This window comes from Lynx rufus, unplaced genomic scaffold (assembly GCF_022079265.1).
Source record: "Lynx rufus isolate CCGP_SWC_20201006 ecotype Redwood Valley unplaced genomic scaffold, mLynRuf1.p SCAF_2, whole genome shotgun sequence".
Lineage (NCBI taxonomy): Eukaryota > Metazoa > Chordata > Mammalia > Carnivora > Felidae > Lynx > Lynx rufus.
This window is the reverse complement of record NW_025814834.1, coordinates 163,726,016-163,746,307: the sequence shown is the minus strand read 5'-3', so window position 1 is coordinate 163,746,307 and position 20,292 is coordinate 163,726,016. Positions and strand designations below refer to the sequence as shown.

Here is a 20,292-nt window from a genome sequence, read left to right as displayed (position 1 = left end):
TTTTTCTTACACTAGTACCTTTTATTTTGCTAAATACATACATTTAATAACTATTACTTATTATAAATGTTTTTTTACAAATGTGTGCAAATGTTATGAAAAGAAACCATACTGTTTACTAGTCACTCTCAATGACTACAAATTTGCCTTAATGCTACCTGGATCCATCCCTCCTGATACTAATTGTCAAAACTCTTTTTGAAGGTCAAGTCCTCCCACCCTCACCCCACCATGATGGATCTAGATCCCATTCCCTCACCTATTTGATGATACCTTTCCAACACTTCTTCCCTCCCTCCTCTATCATTTACTTTCTGTTGTTCTATTGGAGAATGGAAGCATACCAACAAAAACCCAGTATCAAAGAACTTCCCAGGCCAAAGCTTCGAACGATTTGAGCAATAAAATAACATAGCATTAGCCTATGACCTAAAGTATAAAAGAAATATGCATGAATCCATACAAATATAAATGAGGTTTTTTTTTTACAAACAAATTCCAAGTGAGAGGACAGCCCTCCCCAACAGGATGTGGAGTTCAGTTCCCTGATCCCTACTCTGAAGGTGGGCTGTACCTGGTAACTTGCTTCCAAAGGATGGAGTAGGTAAGGGAAAAATACTAACTACAATGATGAATTTGGGCAAATTTGGATATTATGTACCAGATACTTGATGAGAAAGTAACTTTCCCTGATATTCTTTCCAACTCCCCCATTCTAATCACAAGAAAAAAAACAGATTAATTTAGAATAGGGGAATATTCGCCAGGACATCCAGCCAATACTCCTCAAGACTGTCAAGTTAGAATGAAAAGCTGTCAAACCACAGGTGACTGCAGAGATAGGACAACTAAGTGCACTGTGGTATCCTGGACTGAATCCTAAACAGAGTAATGGAAAATGGTGAAATTCACATGAAATCTGGATTGTAATCAATAGTAATAATTCAATATTGGTTTCTTAGTTTTGTCAAAAGTGTGTGGTAATGTGTTAATGATGGTTGAAAACTGGGTGGGGGTATACTGGAACTGTACAATTTCTGCAGCTTTTCTGTAAATCTAGTTATAAAATTGGTGTCTATCTGATCTGCCTACCTACAAACAATGACTGAAATTAATACCATCTTACCACATCACTACATTAAAAAACATCTGACCATTTTGGCTTTGGTTATGAGAGAGAATACTGAAATTTGCCATCAGACTTGAAAGTAAATTCCTATTTAGCAACTTCTGCGGTTCCCATGGGCAAGTTTTAAATGTCCTTAAGTTGTAACCTTCCTTTTTGTAAAATACAAGATACACAACCATGTCTAAAAGTGGCAGGAAGAATTATATAATGCCTGTACATTTATTACATACCCTAAACTGTCTTAACTGAAACCATCCACTCTATTTTCCAGAAATAATAAAATTTCCAGTTCAGGAATGCTAAAAGGTAATGTGAACACATCTCAGGACTGTATCAAAAAACAGGGCTGAGTGGAGAAATTCCCTGCCTTCTTATCAATATCTACAACAATGGCTGTGGATGCCAGAATACAAAAGATGAGATGTGAAACAAAGACTTTTTTACCTTTATAACTGCACCGAGAGATGGTTTTTCTTACATTTTAGAGCTTGCCCTGAACTTAAAACATTACCAGATACCATGCACATATTATTTAAATGAAAGGATTCTAAATGAGAACTTAAGAAAACTTACTAATTAAAAGTTATTGAGTGTTATAAAGTCACAGTTTTACAAAGAATTCAAGAAGCACACTATGGAGTGCTATTTTACCACATGAAATGCAGTGTGGGATGTTGTTGATAGGAAACATTCAATTTGGGTATTCTCAATTAAAAAAAGTCACAAGAATTTCGAGTATCCATGGCTGTAACTGATCATAGCTTTGGAATGTTTTAAACCAAGAACTCCTAAATATAACGTGATGTTACAGAAAGATAAGTGAATATAAAGAATTTACAATGCATAATCAAATGTAACAAGACTGATTTGCTTAAAAATAAACATTAACTCAGAGCTTAAAAATTCTAATTTATTTCTCACAAATGCCACTTGATGCTTGATTCACAGCTTTATTTACATTTGTCTACAGCATCATTTCTTCATGAAATGAACTAGTACAGCTTAGTTAAACCAAATGAAATCATAATCATCTGAATTGTCTGTAAACTATCAGCTAAATTTATAACCTTGCATTTGCTTAGTACAGCCAAAGTTTCAAATACAGAAAGCACAAGAATAAACCAATGGTAACATGTAGACTCTAGAAGATCATCTGGGCAAATTTAGAAGGTGGACTTTCAAGAAGTCTGAGGCACAATACAAGAGAGTAAAAGTTCTTGTGCAACCTACAGTAAATGCAGCAAAGAAAATTAAGACATAAAAAAACAAGGGGAAGTTCATTGTAAAAATATTATCAAAATACTTCTACATAAGATATTTTGCTTTCATCTTTAGATCAGCTGAAGAGAAAAATCACTCATTTTAAAGTAAAAAACAAATAATTTTGTTTGGTCTGTCTACTAGATAACCTTAAAACTTTAAAATTTTTAATTGCAGTAGACAATAATTTAAAATTAAGGAAAACAAAAACAAAATGTGGGTACTGATCCCCATGACAAAAAGTCCCCAAGCACAATTTGTCGATTTCCCTTAACATACTTACCTTGCATTGTCACTGAAGATACTGTTAAGAGAAGAAACCTTTTTGTTTTTAAACCAGAGGACAAAATGTAGCTCAAGTGACCAGACTTTGAGAAATAAAACGAACTCTGTATTTTAAGCCATAAGTAATTTCAAGTGAATAGGAACAATAAGTATTTCTGCATGTCATGCAGAAGTAAGCATTCATTTGTTACTCAGAAGAAAATTTTATGCAGTGTTTGAACATCTCAAGGCAAATAATGTTCATTTAAATTCACAATCTCTCTGATCTTTCACCCAAAGAAATATACTTCAATTTGTTCCTCATTAACTACGGCTTAACTTTATCGATACTACCATATGTGATAACCGGGTTTTTAAAAGATATCACATGAAGCTTCTTAAAATATTAAGATAAAAACATTTTGAAATGGATGTTTTTCTCATCAATATCAGTAAAGAGAGGAACCTGTTTGACATTTTTGCTCAAAATTATTGTCAGGAAAGGGAAAATGAATAACACCCCTTTCCTTCTGAAATTCACAAGATTTTTTTTCTTCATTAAATGTGGTGGTACAAAAAAGTAAAACTGGATAAAAGAGAGACAAAGATTCTAAGGCACCCTCAGCATAGGGAATTTCAAAATGAGAAAGTTTCCAGTTGGCTGTTTTCAACTAGTTTTACTTTTTGTGATAGGAATCCCTTTGACATAGATTCATAGGAACAGGTTGACTCCTTTTCCCAATTAACATAAACAGATTGTATCCAACTACTTTACCACAGTCTTGCCTCCATGCCCAAAGTTCAGGCAAGCCTAGGTTATCCTGTCTTCAGTCAATAGTTCATATTCCGAAATGAAAAAACAAGAGTTCAAATTAGGAAACAAAGTACTCTGTCACAGCTGAAATGGTTTTAAATGAAATAGTTGTAAATAATGAATGATAAATAGAGTATCTATTTTAGGACATTATGGCTTAAAATACTATTTACTTTTAATTTCACAAATAAACACAGCTGTATTGTTGTGAAAAGCAATGAAAGGCATGCACCTCTACTAGCAGTTTTAGCACTTCTGACCAAGTAAGACACCAACTCCTTAAAAAATATGCTTCATGCACTGTACTGTTTTTTTTTTTTAGATGTAAATTTTAATACATTATTTCTTTTTTGAACTTGAACGGGAACCAGAATGGGATGATCCAGAAGATGACCTGTGGTGCCTGTAAGACATAATGGAGAAAGCAGATAATCTAGTAAGCTAGAGCTGTTATCAGCATTCATTCATAAGACTGTGAGAATATAAAAAATAAAACCTCATTATGCTGACAGAAAGAATAATTAAAATATAAGATACAAACTTATACACATAAAATTAACTAGTGTTCAGATGTTGGATGTGAGCCCAGTAATAGCATAACCGTAATTTAAAATTCTCTATATTTTACAAGTATCTTCTCCTTTCAAGATATAGCCACCTCTCAATTATTTAAGATAATGAAGGAAAGCCTTGCAAAAATGTGTAAAATTACAGATAATATATAACAAAGGCATATAAACTTGGTAATGGAAGTGTGACTAAAATCAATCCCTGTGATACACTATATAGTGTGGTAAGTCTATATGTAAAACAAATACAGCAAGGCTTCTGTGTATGAGACTATATATTCATAAATAATTACGTTTTGGAAATCTAGGTCACACAAGATGATTGTACAATTAGTTATAGGGTTATATTCATGCAGCTAATATGAATAAGTCAATATATCAACCTGGGTAAAGTAGTGGTGTTCCGAGGGGTTGGCCCTGGGCTCAGGGTTGTTTAGTGTTTTCACCAATCACCTGGCTTATGGAATAGAGAACATGTTCATTAAGTTTAGATGACAACAAACTAGGGGGATTATATGTGGCTAAGATAAAAATTTGCAGAGTGGTAAGAAAGCAACAGAATGAGTTTCACTCAAGTACAGAGTAATTGTCTTACAAAAGAACAAACGCACATAAACAACACTAGTTGTGTGTAACCTTAATATCTAAACTTCAAAATGTGGAGAATTAATAATTCTGTACAAGAAGGAATCATGAGGTAATCCTACCGCTGAACCCAGCAATAATGAGACTACTTAATCCTTATTTTCACAAGTTGAAAGGATATGGAAAATTGGCAAAGATTACAAAAAGAAATCATTAAAAGTGCCTACATAATTAGATACTGAGAATGTAGAGAAAGTTAAAAACTGAGTAATTAGCCTGTTGCAAAAATGGCGGACAGATGACATCTGCACTCTACAAATTTTAAAGATGTCAATACCGATAAAGTGATCTAGTAAAGGTCTTTCTCTTAAAAAAAGGTAGAAAAGATTTGGACTGCCAAGATGAAAAATGTATTAGCTACAAGAACAACTTCCTTATATCTTTATAAAGGGCATAAAACAATAATTTGCCGTGGAAACGCATTTATACATATTTGAGAATAGATTTCCAATGATCTGAAAAGGTTAATTTTTTTTACTAGAGGCCCCAGATTTCTATTTATATTTAATAGAAAATTAAAATCATAAATACGTTTAAAAGTTAACTTCTAAATTACTTCAACATACAGCCTCTGAATTATAATCTTAAAAGACAGAAATAACCGAGAGTTGGCTATAATAATCATATGCAAAAATAAAAATTTAAACAATAAAATGATCAGATAGTGGAAGAGTGGTTTGATCTACAACTTTTCTAAGCAACCTGATCAAAGCACACACGATAAACAAAGTAATAAATGTTTTGAAGTTCAAAGTTGAAAAGTGTAATTTAAAATTGGAACAAAGGAGATAATGAAAATCTAATCCTTGACTAGAAAGTTTAATCTATTAAACACACTTAAGAACACCCATTCTTATTTCTACAGAAACCCAAACCTTTCGGGTGACCGTGATCTTGTTCGTCTTTTTTTGCGATCACCAGGTGAAGAAGATCTAGAACGACTTCTCTTTCTGTTCCTCTCAGGAGAAGATGATGAACTTGAATAAGATCTTTTTCGTGGGGAAGAAGAGCCCCTGTGGGACCTGGAGCTGGATCTTCATTGATTGAGAAACAAATCAAACATTTCATTAAAAGAAGAAATGAGGCAGATCGTTCAGCTAACAGCTCCAAAAATAAACAAATAGGATTTATAACTGAAAATTTTATAAGAAGGAATACTTACTGCATACTCAACAGAAGACTTCTGGTTCAATCACGAAAACAATTCTACTTAAGTACAATTACTTTAACATCATTTTTTTTTTAACATTCTAAGTGTTTATCACTTATAACTAAAGCAGAATTTTTTTAACTTGAGGCTATCATTTTAAAGTATACATAAATAGCAAAACCAAAAGGTAATTGCATTTGCATGACTTTATGACTAGAAAATACATTCTCCCATTTGGGAAAAAAATATGTAGGTTATATACAAATTCCCGAGGAAAATAAACATTACAATTCCTTGTGGAATTACGCAACTTATTAAGTTGCTCTAGAAAAGGCAAGGATAGGGGACAGAAATGAGAAAACAGTATTCAATTGCCAAATAATCAAAAAAATAAAATAAAATGAGTAACTTTAAAACTTTGATTTATATTAACAATATTTTTATGAAGAAATACTATTCATGAAGTATGAAGTGTTGACATTCACATGTTTCAGGTAGAAGTAAATGTGCAAATGTTTAAATGCAAATTTTTTTCTTCGTTTACATATTTTGGTTGAAGGAATTTAGCTCAAACTTCCCAAAAAATTCACCTTTGGGCTTAAAATAAAATCAGAAAGCCCAAAAGGAGAATTCTTTGGAAAGTTATAAGCAATGAAAAAAATGTTTGGGAAGAATATGAAGGCTGTTCTGTAAATCTTAATTCTAGTACTTCCCAAATGGAACTAGGACTTAAAGATCTTCACCTAAGAAGCACTCAAATAAAAGTACTAACACAATGATAATACACAATAACAATAAACTCATTTGCTCTCCATTTTGTACTGGCTTAATACAAGTTTGCATATCATTCTTCCTTTAATGTTAAATTGCAGTTGTGCTCTAATGCTACAGATTTGGCTCTATTAAATAGCATTTTTACCAAAAGAACTACCATTATGATTCAGGGTTAATTTCCACAGAAGTGGAATTTTAGTCATTTTCTTATTCTTGTTAGATGCTTTAAATAATAAATCAAAACTTAAAAAAAAGGCAGCATATTTTTACTAAGTTTAAAAAAACACTTTTAAGGAAGTAGACTAGTGTTTCATTTGCTTCTTCACAAACTGCTTCCCTCTACCGGTCAAACTAAATGCAACCTGAAGTTAACAGTAATGATTACCTAAGACCACATCCTACCTGACTAACCAACCATACTTCCTTCGTCTGTAGAATTCAAGAGGAGTGCTTGTTCTAGACATAGTGTTTGTGTAAAATTTTATATTTATAATTTTTATAATAGTGTTAATATTACAAAAAAATAGAAATGGGTACAAGACATTCCAGAAACTTTATCTGATATAAATGACAAAATAGTTTCTGCAAATATTGAAACAACTGCCCTACAAAACAATCTGTTTTGAGGCAAGGTTAATTTTCTTCCTTTCAAAAACACAGTGAACTTTTTCTCTGCATATCTGTAATTTTATTTGAATTACTGCAAACATAACTTTACTAGAGATCTGGTGATAAAGACTCTGCTCCATCTTCCTATTTCATCACATTTTAGCTAGTACAAAAATAACAAACCTTGCATAATGCAAAATAGCAGTCTTAATTCAATCATGGGAATGTCTTGGCACACTGCTGGCAATGGAAACATCTCATGGTGAGAAAATTAAGCCGAGGCAAGTGCATTAGTTTCTAATGCTAAAATAAAATTGACAAGTAGAAGCAAAATAAGAGGAAAAAAAGCAGCAACGCCTTCTGCAGCCTTAAATATTTTTTCTCTCTGCTTTACAGAGAGATGCTACCTCATTCACCTTGATTTCGACCCACGAGATCTCGAACGTTCTCTGGAACTGGAACGAGATCTTGACTGCGAACTGGAAGAGCTTCTTGAACGGGACCTGGAACAACATGGAAGGATTTTTTTTTCCAGGACCACTTAAATGAACTTCGTGATATGAACACTGAAAGAAAAATGTATATTAGAGTTCATTTTCATATAAAAAGACAACTATTTGAGATACACATTTTCAGAACAAAATATTTTAAGGTAATATTACTTAAATACTTATGCCAAAACTTAAGCTAACATTTAAAAAGAAAACCAACTATCACTTCCCAAGTTTGACTAAATTGCTCTAAAAATCACTCAAAATTGTACAAATAAAAACACTAAGCATTATCTCACTTCATTAACATTGAATACTTTCCTAGGACTTACACATCCAGGAATTTTGAATGCTGTTTATAATTTAACTTCTCTGATACATCTCTATCAATTTCCCTTAGAAAATTCCTTGTTTCCTCAGTCTCTAGCTAGTATGATACTGTAAGTATGATGACATGTATATGTTTAACTGTTTTTCTATCTACTCAAAGGTTAAAGAATTAAAAAGAAAATACATTAACAATCCTGTCTTTGGTAATTATATTACCTTTAATTTATCCCTTAAAATAATACTTTGTAGAAAAAGATTACTATTGACATCTTAAAATTACTATCTTTATAATTACTTTTGTAAGCTTTCAGGCTTTATAGTGCTCAAATAAAAACTTATCTAATTTTTCTTTTCTAGAGAATGGGTATGCATGTGCACTCAAGCGGGGGATGGTGCAGGATGGGGGCGGGGGGGGGGCAGGGAGATGGGGGGAGGGGGAGATAAGGGAGGAGGGAGGGGGAGGGAGGGGGAGAGAGAGAATGAATGAATGAATGAATGAATGAATGAGAATGAGAATATCATAGGCTCTAAGCTAAGTGTAGAGCCCAACGCCGGGCTCGATCCCACAACCATGGGATTATGACCTGAGCCAAAATCAAGAGTCAGACATTCAGCAGACTAAGACACCCAGGTGTCCCCCAAATTATCTGTTAAGTGCTCAATTAGCTAATATTTTGACCCTTAAAAACCATTAAAATCCACTGCCCATGATTTCACTGGATCATGAACAGGAATTGTTCATGGGAACATTGTTTACTCAAGGATACTGCTTTTACTCACTTGAATTTTCATTGTTGACTACACAACCAGGTAATATTAAAATTTTATGTTACTAACAAAATAATATTCAAGTACAACACCAACTAAATCTTCTTTTTCCTGGACATCTCAAGATAATGAGCATTAAGCCAATATAACTAATATGGCTGAACCGGCTCCTTCATTCAGAATACCTCTATCAAATCATTAAAATATTGTATAGCAAGCAATGATTTAATTAGGGTCTAGAAAATTTCTACACTAGCCTTTAACATCATTAGTAAAAATATAAATCTTAAATTTACTTACAAATTTCTAAATGTAAACTACCTATTTAATCAAGTAGCACTATATATAATAATTTAAATGAATTTTTAAAAATCTATTTTAATAAAAAGCATGGTGATAAAAATGGACCAAGGGAAGTTTCATATTAAAACTCTGCATTTCTGAAAATATTGGACAATAACTTCATGGCACTAAGAAAAAATTATTTTATAAAAGTTGACTTGAATGAAATCTCAAATAAAAAGGAAAGCTTATTCAGTCAAGAAAAACAAAATTTATAAATAAAGAAGTTAGATACTGACATTTTGACTGGTGTTACCCTTGACCTGTACCCGTTTACCTGGACCTAGACCTTGAACTTGAGGGGGAGGATGAGCGTGATGAAGATCGTGAATGTGAAGATCGAGACTTTGAGCGACTTCGTCTGTTAGATTTCTTTTTATTACTATCTTCTTCTTCACTGGCATCAAGATTATACTTTGAGAGATCAGCATCATCTTCATCCTCATCCTAACAAAAATTCAGTCAATTATTTAGACATTTGGATATTAATGCTATCTACAAGGAATGATAAACAGTCCTCTGTATTGGACACCTCCATATGGATATGTGATGTCATCAACATCTCAGCAAATCCTCAATCCTAAAAATCTGCCTACTATATTCCTCATCTCAACTAAACAGACTGGTTATTTCAGACATTCCAAAGAAGTAATCCTAGAAATCACACTTATTTCCTCTTTTTCTGTCACAATGTATTACCAGGTAAGCAGTCAAAAATTTTCAATTTTAACCTCTTTACTATGTATTACAGTATAACCTTTAGGTGGTCTTCCTAACTCTAGAAATCCATTCTGCCTCCCCTACATCTCAACATACTGACAGTCACCCCCCTGAACCAGGTCAGATAAACATACCTCATTTGTTTCTTACAAGCTTTAAAAATTGTTCCACGCTGATTTGTTTAGTTGCATTTGAGGGCCTCTTATGATCAGACCTCAAAGTGTGTACCCTCAATCTGGATCTATACATAAGGCCATAAAACTTTACACTTTGGACTCAGAGAATAAATACCAGCTGATGGTGGTGCCCCTTACCATTCTCCCCTCTGCTCTAACCACACTGGCTTATGTATAATTTTTTTTAACATTGCTGGTTTGTTTCCTATTAAGTGACCTCTATTTACGTTCTCTGCCTGAAAGTGTTCTGACCACAGCTCTTGTAGCCAGCAACTAATATCATTCTATCATTCAAATCTCAGCTCAAATTTCACCTCCTCAAAAATCCTCCATCCACTGAAACCAAAGTAGCTCTTCTCATGATCTGTTACCATGTGTCTTTATAACATAATTGCTTTCCAAATTATCTTGTTCATTTATGTCTTTCCCCTCTAGAATTTAAGTTCCATTAAAAGAAGGGTGGCTCTTAGTTATTACTCTATCTCCAGAGCTAGAATAGTGCTTGACAGAGTGGACGCGCAAAACCCTTGTGAGAACTAATGAATACACAGAACATAATCTTCACTATGGGACAAAGATCGTCAAAAGGATTCATGTTATAACATAGCTCCAAAAAGACTAAGAACAAATAAGACAAGGAAATCATTTACCTCATCTAATTTATATTTAGAAAGATCTTCATCCTCATCCTCTTCTTCTCCCTCAGATTCTTTATCTTCAACTTCCTTTAAAATAGATGCAGGACCAACTGCCTTCCCCCTGTATTTTTTCTTTTTACGTCCAAACTAGAGAAAAAAAATTTCATGATATTGCTGTCAGCTGAAAATATTTAAAATCACTATTTTTTCCTAAGAAATTACTTTTATATGTTTCGGTCAATATGTATTTTTTTAAATTAATTTTAACAACAATTATATATTTGTCAATAATGACTTAAAAAATGGTAAGCTGCTTTAGAAGATTCAAAGTACACTCATAAAAAATAAGATACATTTAGTATTATTCCTTCTCAGTTAAAATATTTTTGAACAGGTTTTCTAATTTGTATTCAACCTGCACACTAATGTATAGCTTACCTCATCATATTCACCATCAGATTCTTCTCTTTCTATATATTCAACATTTTCTCTTTCATTAAAACCACCACCATAACCTAAAAGGGGAGGGGGCATAAACTATTATCCTAGGACAATTCATTAAAATAACGAAAATATATATATCCAACAACATCACCTCCAAGCAACAGAGAAAAAGAAAAATCTCATCAATGACATTTGCCTATCTAATAAATTACTAGTTTAAAAAAAAGCATACTAAAAAAACATCACTACAGAAAACAGTGTCAAAGTTAGATACCTTAGCTGAAAAAGCCCTATTGCTACACTTCTAGTTTTTCTCATTCTCAATTTCAAAATGTCCTGTATTACTTAGCTTATGTATGGAATACATGGGTGGAAAACATCTATTCATATCTCTGCCATAACCAAGTTTCATAATGACTTTCTTCTGTAGTTCATCATAATTCTTCCGGGAAGAGTGTGCTAAGAACACAGACTCAAAATTTCACAGATTACCAGTTGCAGATAGTCTGAAATCTTTTGATGCATTGAAATTTTGGTGGGCTAAAATGTAGCTAGGGCTTGGAATATTCCTAATTATACAAATACAATGACATAATAAAGGACATCCAAATTGGTTTTAATACAATTGCTTTTAATGTATTGTTAAAAGTCACTCAGGTTCTCTGAATTAACCAGTAAACTTTTATTTTTTTTATTTTTTAAATTTTTTTTAATGTTTATTTTTGAGACAGAGAGAGACAGAACATGAACGGGGGAGGGTCAGAGAGAGAGGAAGACACAGAATCTGAAACAGGCTCCAGGCTCTGAGCAGTCAGCACAGAGCCCAACGCAGGGCTTGAACTCACAGACTGCGAGATCATGACCTGAGCCAAAGTCGGACGCTTAACCGACTGAGCCACCCAGGCGCCCCAACGAGTAAACTTTTAAAGTGAAAATATTCTATTAAAAATTAATCAAGTTCAGCAAACCACTATTCTTTCATGTCACAACCAACATCTACAATTAGGTGAGATTTTTCCCATAAGCTTAAGAGAAGGTGAAGTTAATTTTAGAGAAAGTGAGGGAATTTTGAACTAAATCTCCCACTGAAAAAATAGAGAGGTATGTGGGCAAAAGCAACATAATCTAACTATTGCACATACTGCAGAGCAGTACCAGCACATAAAGTCAGTGTTTCTGGGATTTAAGGATTTCATGAACCAGCAAAATGCTAAATACATTTATAAACAAAAAAGTATTCTTAAAGAATTTAGGATGTATGACTTTAAATTTACTAATCACAGGTATTTAAAAAATGATCACTTACCCTATCATCTTTTTCTGACAGTCACAAATAGAAAGTACATTAACTGTCTGAACAAAATAATGTAATAAATTTAACTTTAAAAAAACATCACATTAATCTTGTTTTCAATATACTTTGTACCAGCGAAAACTGCAATGTGTCGGTATTTATCTCTCAAATAATTGCAATATGACTCCTTGCCTCCTCCTCCTACCTTATTTCAGAGACCATATGGATTTTAATTGTAATATACAAGAATTTTCTTTTGTTTCTGTAAGGATGACATACGAATGAGAAATGTATTAAATACAGTTACAACTTTCTTTAGTAAAATCTTGGCTCCAGTTTTTCAGAAATCAAATATAAAAAACCAAAAAGTACAAATGGGTATACGCTGAACCTCAAGAAAACAGCTCACACATTTAACGCTAATTATAGATTACAAACTCTGTGGAAAGTTATTACATCAACATGTCCTGAGATTAAGATATGAATACTCTGATAAACAACAAATTTTAAGAGATAACTAATGATAAAGATCTAATAAGCATCAAAATACTTAAAAGTAGGAGAAAAACTTAAAAAAAAAAATCCACAGGATCTAGATGGAAAATAATTCACATAGGGAAAAAAAAAAAGCAAAGTGAGCAAATATAATGCAACAGCATGATTGTCCTTAGGCCAGTAGTACAGAAAAATGCCTGAATAAACTAGACTGTTAATATATGGAACATGTGAAAATATTAAAACAACCCTACTTAACACCAACAGACTTTTAAGAGTTCTCTGTTCACATTTAGTAACCTATACTTGAAAAATGATACAGCAAATAAATTATGGCAAGATTTAGACGTTAACTGTTACACATAATTTTGCATAGGTACGTAACTGTTACACATAATTTTGCATAGGTACGTAAGGACAATTACTTTAAAATAAATATCATAGCAAATATAAAGCTATTCTCATCTCATACGGGCTACAGAAAAAAAAAACCTAGTAATTTAACAAGGACGTTGCTAACATGTAACTATTCAAAAACTAGGAGAACAGGTGCGCTTGGGGGGCTCAGTTGGTTAAGTGTCCAATTCCTGATTTCAGCTCAAGTCAGGATCTCACGGTTCAGTTCATGGGTTTGAGCCCTGCCTGGAGCTCCACGCTCACAGCATGGAGCCTGCTTAGGATTCTCTTTCCCTCTCTCTCTGCCCCTCCCCCACTTGTGCACATGATCTCTCTCAAAATAAACATTAAAAAAAAAGAATTGTACAAAATTATTTGTACAATTATTTAATGTGATAATGCAAAGTCAGCAATCTTTCAGTAGTGCATCAAGTTTTCTTTTATTCACAAACTATCCCAGGCTTAGGAAATGTTCTCCAGAACCCTGGACTTCCTTACTAAAAATAGTAGAGACACTAGAGAGCAATGCTATAGGTTATTTCACAACTTCAACTGCGACCAGCAAAGACAACTGGTTATAGCCAGGGAAGTGGGAATGGCTCATGACAACAGAATCACAGAAAGGAAAAAAAAAAAAAAAAAAATGAGTAAAGAAAAAGTGAGAAGGTATCAAACTTTCAGGACTTTAGTTGTTACACTATTGCTCTTACAATAGTGCAACTTTAAAGGAGAAATCACAAAATAGGTCAGAGAATATGAGTAGATAAAAGGCTTTTTGGAAATACAATTTAAAAAACTTAAAGATTCTGGACTTTAACCTAAAAACAAAAGTTTTATTTATTTTTATTTTAGAGAGTGAGCAAGCAAGCAGGGGAGAAGGGCAGAGGGAGAGACGGACAATCTTAAGCAGGGCCCACGTTCAGCATAGAGTCTGATGTGGGGCCAGATGCCAGGACCCTGGGATCATTACCTAAAATGAAATTAAGAGCTGAACACTCAACTGACTAAGCCTCCCAGACACCCGAAAACTGTTTTAAACATATGGAGCTGTTAGTTTGGAAAACAAAATATCTCTGGCTGCAACTGGGCAGGAGGGGAGTATGTACAGACAGAAACTAAGACAAGATATAGTGGTATCCTTATCTAGGGTAGTCATGGAAAAGAATTTTGAGGGGAGTAGAGGAGAGATAAGGAGTTACTAAGAAGGACATTTAGGTTTCTGTCTTATGCAACAAGCATATGGTGCGTGGTACTAATCATGAGAAAGAGATCACTAGAAGAGGGCCAGGTCCTGGGGGAAACTCATGAGTTCGGTTTGGATATAATAAGTTTGACATTTACTTGGTGATGTTGAATAGACAGCTGGATATATGGGTCAAAGAAGTCTCAGCTGAAGACACACATTTGGGTATCATGGTGTGCTGAAGTCACTTAAAGTTAGGACTTAGAAAGAAAACTGAGGGACTGGGTCTTGAAGAACCCCAACATTCTGTGGTCAGGTAGAAAGGGATGGCCCTAAAAAGGACACAAAATAAACTATCAGAAAAAAGATGAAAAAAACATAAGATATATACTTTAAGAGGTGAATGAAAGAAAGGAAACCTCAGAAGGCCTCAATCTGTCCAATAAGTACAAAGGCTTAGAATGAGAAGAGTAGGGTGGATTTGAGGATTACAAAAGGAAAAATATCTAGGACATTAGGTTATAATGTTCTCACATGTGACAGTATCACAAAAAATTAAAATTAAAAAAAGAACGAGGGGAAGAAAACAAGAATTTGCTAAAGTCTAGAAGGGCCAAGTCCAGATGATTCTTAAAGGGCTAGTGAGTCTTCCCTCTGCCCTTATTAATGTTCACTATTTGTTAGCACAGAGCTCTCTAATGCTATACTCTGTAAACTGTGATACTGTTAAACAGAAAATGACTTTGTGTATGGCAGAAAAACATTAAGGTAAAAAAACCTAAGGGCAGAACAGACAGAATCCTCAATTACTGTACTCTTATAAGAAGGTGACAGAACTGCTAATTCAAATTTTATTTCTTTTAAGATCACTTAGGGGCACCTGGGTAGCTCAGTGTGTTAAGCATCTGACTCTTGATTTGGCACAGGTTATGATCTCCTGGTTCATGAGATTGAGTACCAGATTGGGCTCTGTGCTGGCAGCATGGAGACTGCTTGGGATTCTTTCTCTTTCTCAAAATAAATAAACATTAAAAAAATTAAAGTCATTTCGTTAGAATGTGATTGAATTTTACCTGTTCTTTCTTCTAATTTAGCATACTTTGGAGTATTACACATGTTACACTCTGATCTTCTGGCCCAATTCACGTTACTGCACCTTTGGAAGGCAAAAATACCAAATTAGTAGACTATAACACAAGAAAGAGTTAATTTCTAGACAGTTTAGAATTTTAAAATAAAAACTAGGATAAAACCACTACCATAAAGAAATATTTATTAAGCATAATGTAAACAAAGAAAATGTACTAGTGCACATTTTCTAAGAGAAAATATGGATTCCAACAAAAGACAACTATTTAAGCAGAAGCAAAAGCTAAACAGTATGAAGAGTGCCTTTGTCATTTTTTGAAAAATAGGAGACAAATTATATATACACAGATTTTGATGTCTTAGAGGGAAAAATCACCTTTTAAATTAAAGGTTTTACTAATTTCTCAGTCTCCAAATTTACCTCAAAAGACAGCAAAGTTATTTATACCTTCTAAATAACGTCAAAAAAATTTTTTTCTTTTGAGGAATCAGTTCAAGCACTAAATTTCACAGCATACCAAATCCAGTGACCTAATCTGTTGACAAAAAATTTTCCAGTACAATTTTAATCCATATAGGATCAGAAATTTATGTATGGCCCTCTTCTGATTCAGTCCTTTTTTATATATTTGATTCATCTGCACAACAGAAAAGATGGAAGTTGGAAAAAATATCTATACAGAACTTGAAAATCAAACATATTAAGAATGCCTAATTACAGATATTTATGACACACAACTTATGATTCTAAAATTACTCTGTAAACAGGCAAAATGAATTTGAAGTGTATTTCACATTAATGATAGAAACTAAAAGTTTTCATATTTTTTAATAGAAAGAAGTAGGCTTTGATGATTTTAAATAGCCCTTCATCCTTTTTTTGAAATGCAAGCTTACCTTAAGCATTCATTTACTGGTATACATAATCCATCATAGTATAAACTAATACTACCATTAAAAAAATAGAATTTTTAGAAGTTCTTTATACTTCTATACAGACTAAACTTCTATACTTCAGCTACAGACTAAACAGTACACAGATCTTTGACTTAGAAGGTTTCCTCAAGTTTGTCAATGTGACAAAGAATCGGAAATATTAACAAGTAGTGGCTAGATATGTTATTATGGAAGAAAAAGTGGATAATTTAAAACACATACGTTTTGCACTGCCAGTCATTAGCACTAAAAAGGCCCCGGCTCTTTTCTGCAAGTGTCTTTCCTATTTCAGTACCCCCAGCTTTCATCATCTTAGCCTCAGTTGTTTTCTCTGAAAATAGGAAAATGATACATGATTAATCTGGGGAAATTTTAAAAATGATCTGTATACAGTCTTAAAAGAAGCTTCCTTAAATGCTTACCCCGACCACATCTATTACAGCTGGTTCTTCTAGCAAAGTTTACATTTCCACATCTGAAAATAAAGTAAAAGATATTTAGAAAGAGATTTAAAACTGAAGAATTTTTTAAATTCTTTATACACAACTTTTTAATGATTCCTTACTATACACCTACATCCAGAACTTCTCTGACACCATCTCAGTCATGTTAATGTCAATGTTAACTATGAAAAAAAAAATCATCACAATTTAGGTGGAAAAAATAAAAGATAAATATAAAATTTAAGCCAAAGTCCAGGATAAGAAACTCCAATCTTTCACTATCTAGTTACGTGATCCTAGTAAGTCGCTTAAGATTTCTGTGTTTCAGTGTTCTATTAGCACATATGATCGATGACAACAAAATCCCCTTGGCAAAGCTGAAGTGAGATATCCACTTTAGCAATTACTGAGGAGGCACCAGAGAGTTAGAAACAAAACCAAAACAACTTCAAAGTAATTCCTAGTATAGAAAATAAGGAAATACATACAAAAATGTGTTAAGTATGATAAGAAATACATAATCCTAAGGATGGACCAGTGGGGAGAATATAGCTTCATGGGTCTTGATAAAATGCTCTTTTTACAAGCAGAAGATAGAATGGTAAGGAAAGATGATACGTTATATGGACTAAAAACATACACAGGTTCAATAACTATAAGGAAATGGGAGTTGTGTAGGGGCATTTACCAAACCTCTGAAACCTAGTTGAAAAAAGTAACAACCACAACCAATAAACCCAACATAAGGAGTAACACAGTGTCACTTTATGTTTATATTCAGCAAACTTAAGTAAACAAAAAACTTATCAAGTTCATTTACATGGTCTTGATAGTGCATCTGCATATTGGTAAAACCACGTTAAATGCTGAGTGATATACAAAGCTTAAATTTAAAAAAACTGATAACTTTTCTTTGAAAATACATATCGGAATATACACATTGTAGAAATATTCTATTCATCTTTGTAATTGAGTTGAATGCACTTAGACACCTACTTCAAATATTTGTGTATGCTGTCATTAATGACACTGTCAAAGGTAAATCATTGTACAAGTAATCAATCAGTAACATTAAAATCAGAAGTTGTGCTATACCTTTTGAATGGTTTCAATAGTATTTACCACTGAGCAATGGTATTCATAGCATATGAATTGGTACCATTCAATACTGTCAGATACACCTGATCCTTCAGATCATCCTAATCTTTATGCAAATAGGCGATCAATTTGTTATGAAATAAACACAATATTTCATTTAAACTACTTACAAGGTGGTCAGAAGTCAAATACCGAGGAAATGTGGACTTAATCTCCGTTACGGACATTAGATGATTTAATTCTCTTAAACTAAAACCAATAGCTACCAATTAAGAGTATCTGCTGTATTTCATTGCTCTACACACTATGCTATCCTATATTCATTGAAAGGGAGCTATTCTATATCATTTTTTTTTTTAGTAGAGTTAAATAACCTACTTAAAGTTACATATCTGTAAGCAAGGGAACTGTAATTAAACCCACATTTATTTGCTTCAAAGTTTCTCTGTGAATTTTTATCTTTGGCTAGCCTAAGGACAAGAAATCTGAGACTTTTATTTGAACGTGAGTTGTGCGTTCAATTTTTGGACAACTACTTTCCATGAATTTCCAAACAGGTACATGTATTTGAGCACCCTCCAAAATAATCTAGCAATTTAATAGAGCACACAGACTTCAGCAGCAATGTCAAAAGGCTGAACCACTAAACACGTGCTTCTCTGCTGCAGGCATCTCCAGGCAAGCAGAAACACAGGCCTCCTGCCTTTCGGCTCTAAGCAGGCGAAACGTTCGATTCTCGTGGGGAAATAAAAGATTACTAGAGAAAAAAGTCAGAATCTCCTAAATCCAAGAAGGGTAGCGTTTAGGGGCAAGTATAAACAGTACGGGAGAAAACGGAAATTAAAAAGCAAACAAACAAACAAACAAAAAAACACAACAAGGCGAATTATGAAAAAACAAAAAACGAGTTCGAGAAAGCAGCTTCCCGCGAACAAAAGTAAAGTTCTGCAGGAAAAAGTCACGTGGGGCAGATCCAATAGCAAGCTGGCCACGACTCTCTAGATTTCCTTATCGCTGAAACCTGGCCGAAGCGGGGGTGGGGTGTGGGGGCAAAAGGCAGGCCATCTCGCTCTCGAGAAAGAGGGGCTGTCTTGGAGAGTTAATGTCGAGGAAACTTGGGAGACATTCTCAAAACAAAGGCTCCCGAAATACCTCATCGAGAAGAGGCTGGAGCCTCCTTCCCGCCTGGGAGCCGGCGGTTCGCCTTCTCAACCCGGCCTGTGGTACTGGAGACCATAAAAACGGAAAACGCCGAAACAACCCAAGAAAGCCTCCACCGTTAAACCCTGCCCCAATTCGGGACCCTTCATGAACTCACTTTTTGTCAGGGCAAATCCAGTCACCGTCACTGACTCGGAAATTCTTAGTCGACATCTTGGACGCCGCCACCACAGCCACCCGCAGCTACGTCTTCGCAGGAGGAAGCGGGCAGGGGACTTTCAGCACTCCGGGGCTGTCTCCAAGACGCCTGATTCTGACGCACCACTGCACCAGGCTTGATAATGAGGACACTCGGCCGGGATTGAGTTTGAACGTTATTGTCTAAATTAAAATGCTTGTGCGACTGTTTCCTGGTCGAAGGAATTATAGTGCAAATGTATTCTCTGGAGCTAAACTAACAGGCGCCGCAGGGACAGCCAAAGCGGGAGGCCTTCGTGGCACTGGAAGCCTCGGAGAGCCCCCTACAGGCGGGAGGACCCGAAAAGAAAATACTTCCGCTCAGATGGGCGGAGCTAGGGAGCCGAGGTGGAAGTGGCTGTAATCAGGTTTGAGTTTGGGATGGCGGGCTGCTTAGGCTAGGTTTAGGGGGTGAGGTATGGTGGACTAGTGAAGTATTTGTAGAAGTTATTTTATTTTATTTATTTATTTTTTTAAATTTTTTTTAACGTTTATTTATTTTTGAGACAGAGAGAGACAGAGCATGAACGGGGGAGGGTCAGAGAGAGGGAGACACAGAATCTGAAACAGGCTCCAGGCTCTGAGCTGTCAGCCCAGAGCCCGACGGGGGGCTCGAACTCACAGGCCGCGAAATCATGACCTGAACCTAAGTCGGCCGCTTAACCGACTGAGCCACCCAGGCGCCCCTGTAGAAGTTATTTTAATAAAGGATTGGGAACTCTGTTCTTTAATTATGCACTTGGTACACGGGTGTCATTTAGAAACGTACTCTTTTTTGATACATACTTTGATGTAACAAATAGGCAATGTACACGTGGGAACCCAGTAATTTTAGAA

At 34.4% G+C, this 20,292-nt stretch overlaps 1 protein-coding gene across 4 annotated transcripts; it reads right to left on the bottom strand.

Moving 5' to 3' along the window:
- Nucleotides 1–2,018: 2,018 nt before the first annotated feature.
- ZRANB2 (zinc finger RANBP2-type containing 2) lies at nucleotides 2,019–19,464 on the bottom strand. Of its 4 annotated transcripts, none has more exons than XM_047083219.1 (11): nucleotides 19,376–19,464; nucleotides 16,939–16,991; nucleotides 16,739–16,847; nucleotides 15,565–15,647; nucleotides 11,118–11,194; nucleotides 10,692–10,826; nucleotides 9,423–9,592; nucleotides 7,631–7,717; nucleotides 5,557–5,715; nucleotides 4,420–4,493; nucleotides 2,019–3,870 (listed from the first exon to the last, which is right to left on the bottom strand). In XM_047083219.1, exons 1-10 carry the CDS (start codon nucleotides 19,429–19,431, stop codon nucleotides 4,460–4,462), a joined length of 963 nt encoding a protein of 320 aa, XP_046939175.1. In that variant the 5' UTR covers nucleotides 19,432–19,464; the 3' UTR covers nucleotides 2,019–3,870; nucleotides 4,420–4,459. The 4 variants fall into 4 exon arrangements, 3 of the variants coding, with proteins under 3 accessions (XP_046939175.1, XP_046939176.1, XP_046939174.1); XR_006962687.1 differs by having other exon boundaries at nucleotides 3,776–3,870; nucleotides 4,420–4,489; XM_047083220.1 differs by having other exon boundaries at nucleotides 2,019–4,489.
- Nucleotides 19,465–20,292: the final 828 nt, after the last annotated feature.

Bases quoted from the DNA above. Each gene is read 5' to 3' on its own strand.
- ZRANB2 (XM_047083218.1), bottom strand. From the start codon at position 19,431: ATGTCGACTAAGAATTTCCGAGTCAGTGACGGTGACTGGATTTGCCCT. The intron at 10,827-11,117 runs GTAAGCTATACA...TTTTTTCTCTAG, and splicing joins CTGATGGTGAATATGATGAG to TTTGGACGTAAAAAGAAAAA. The intron at 9,593-10,691 runs GTAAATGATTTC...AATTTTTGTTAG, and splicing joins CTAAATATAAATTAGATGAG to GATGAGGATGAAGATGATGC.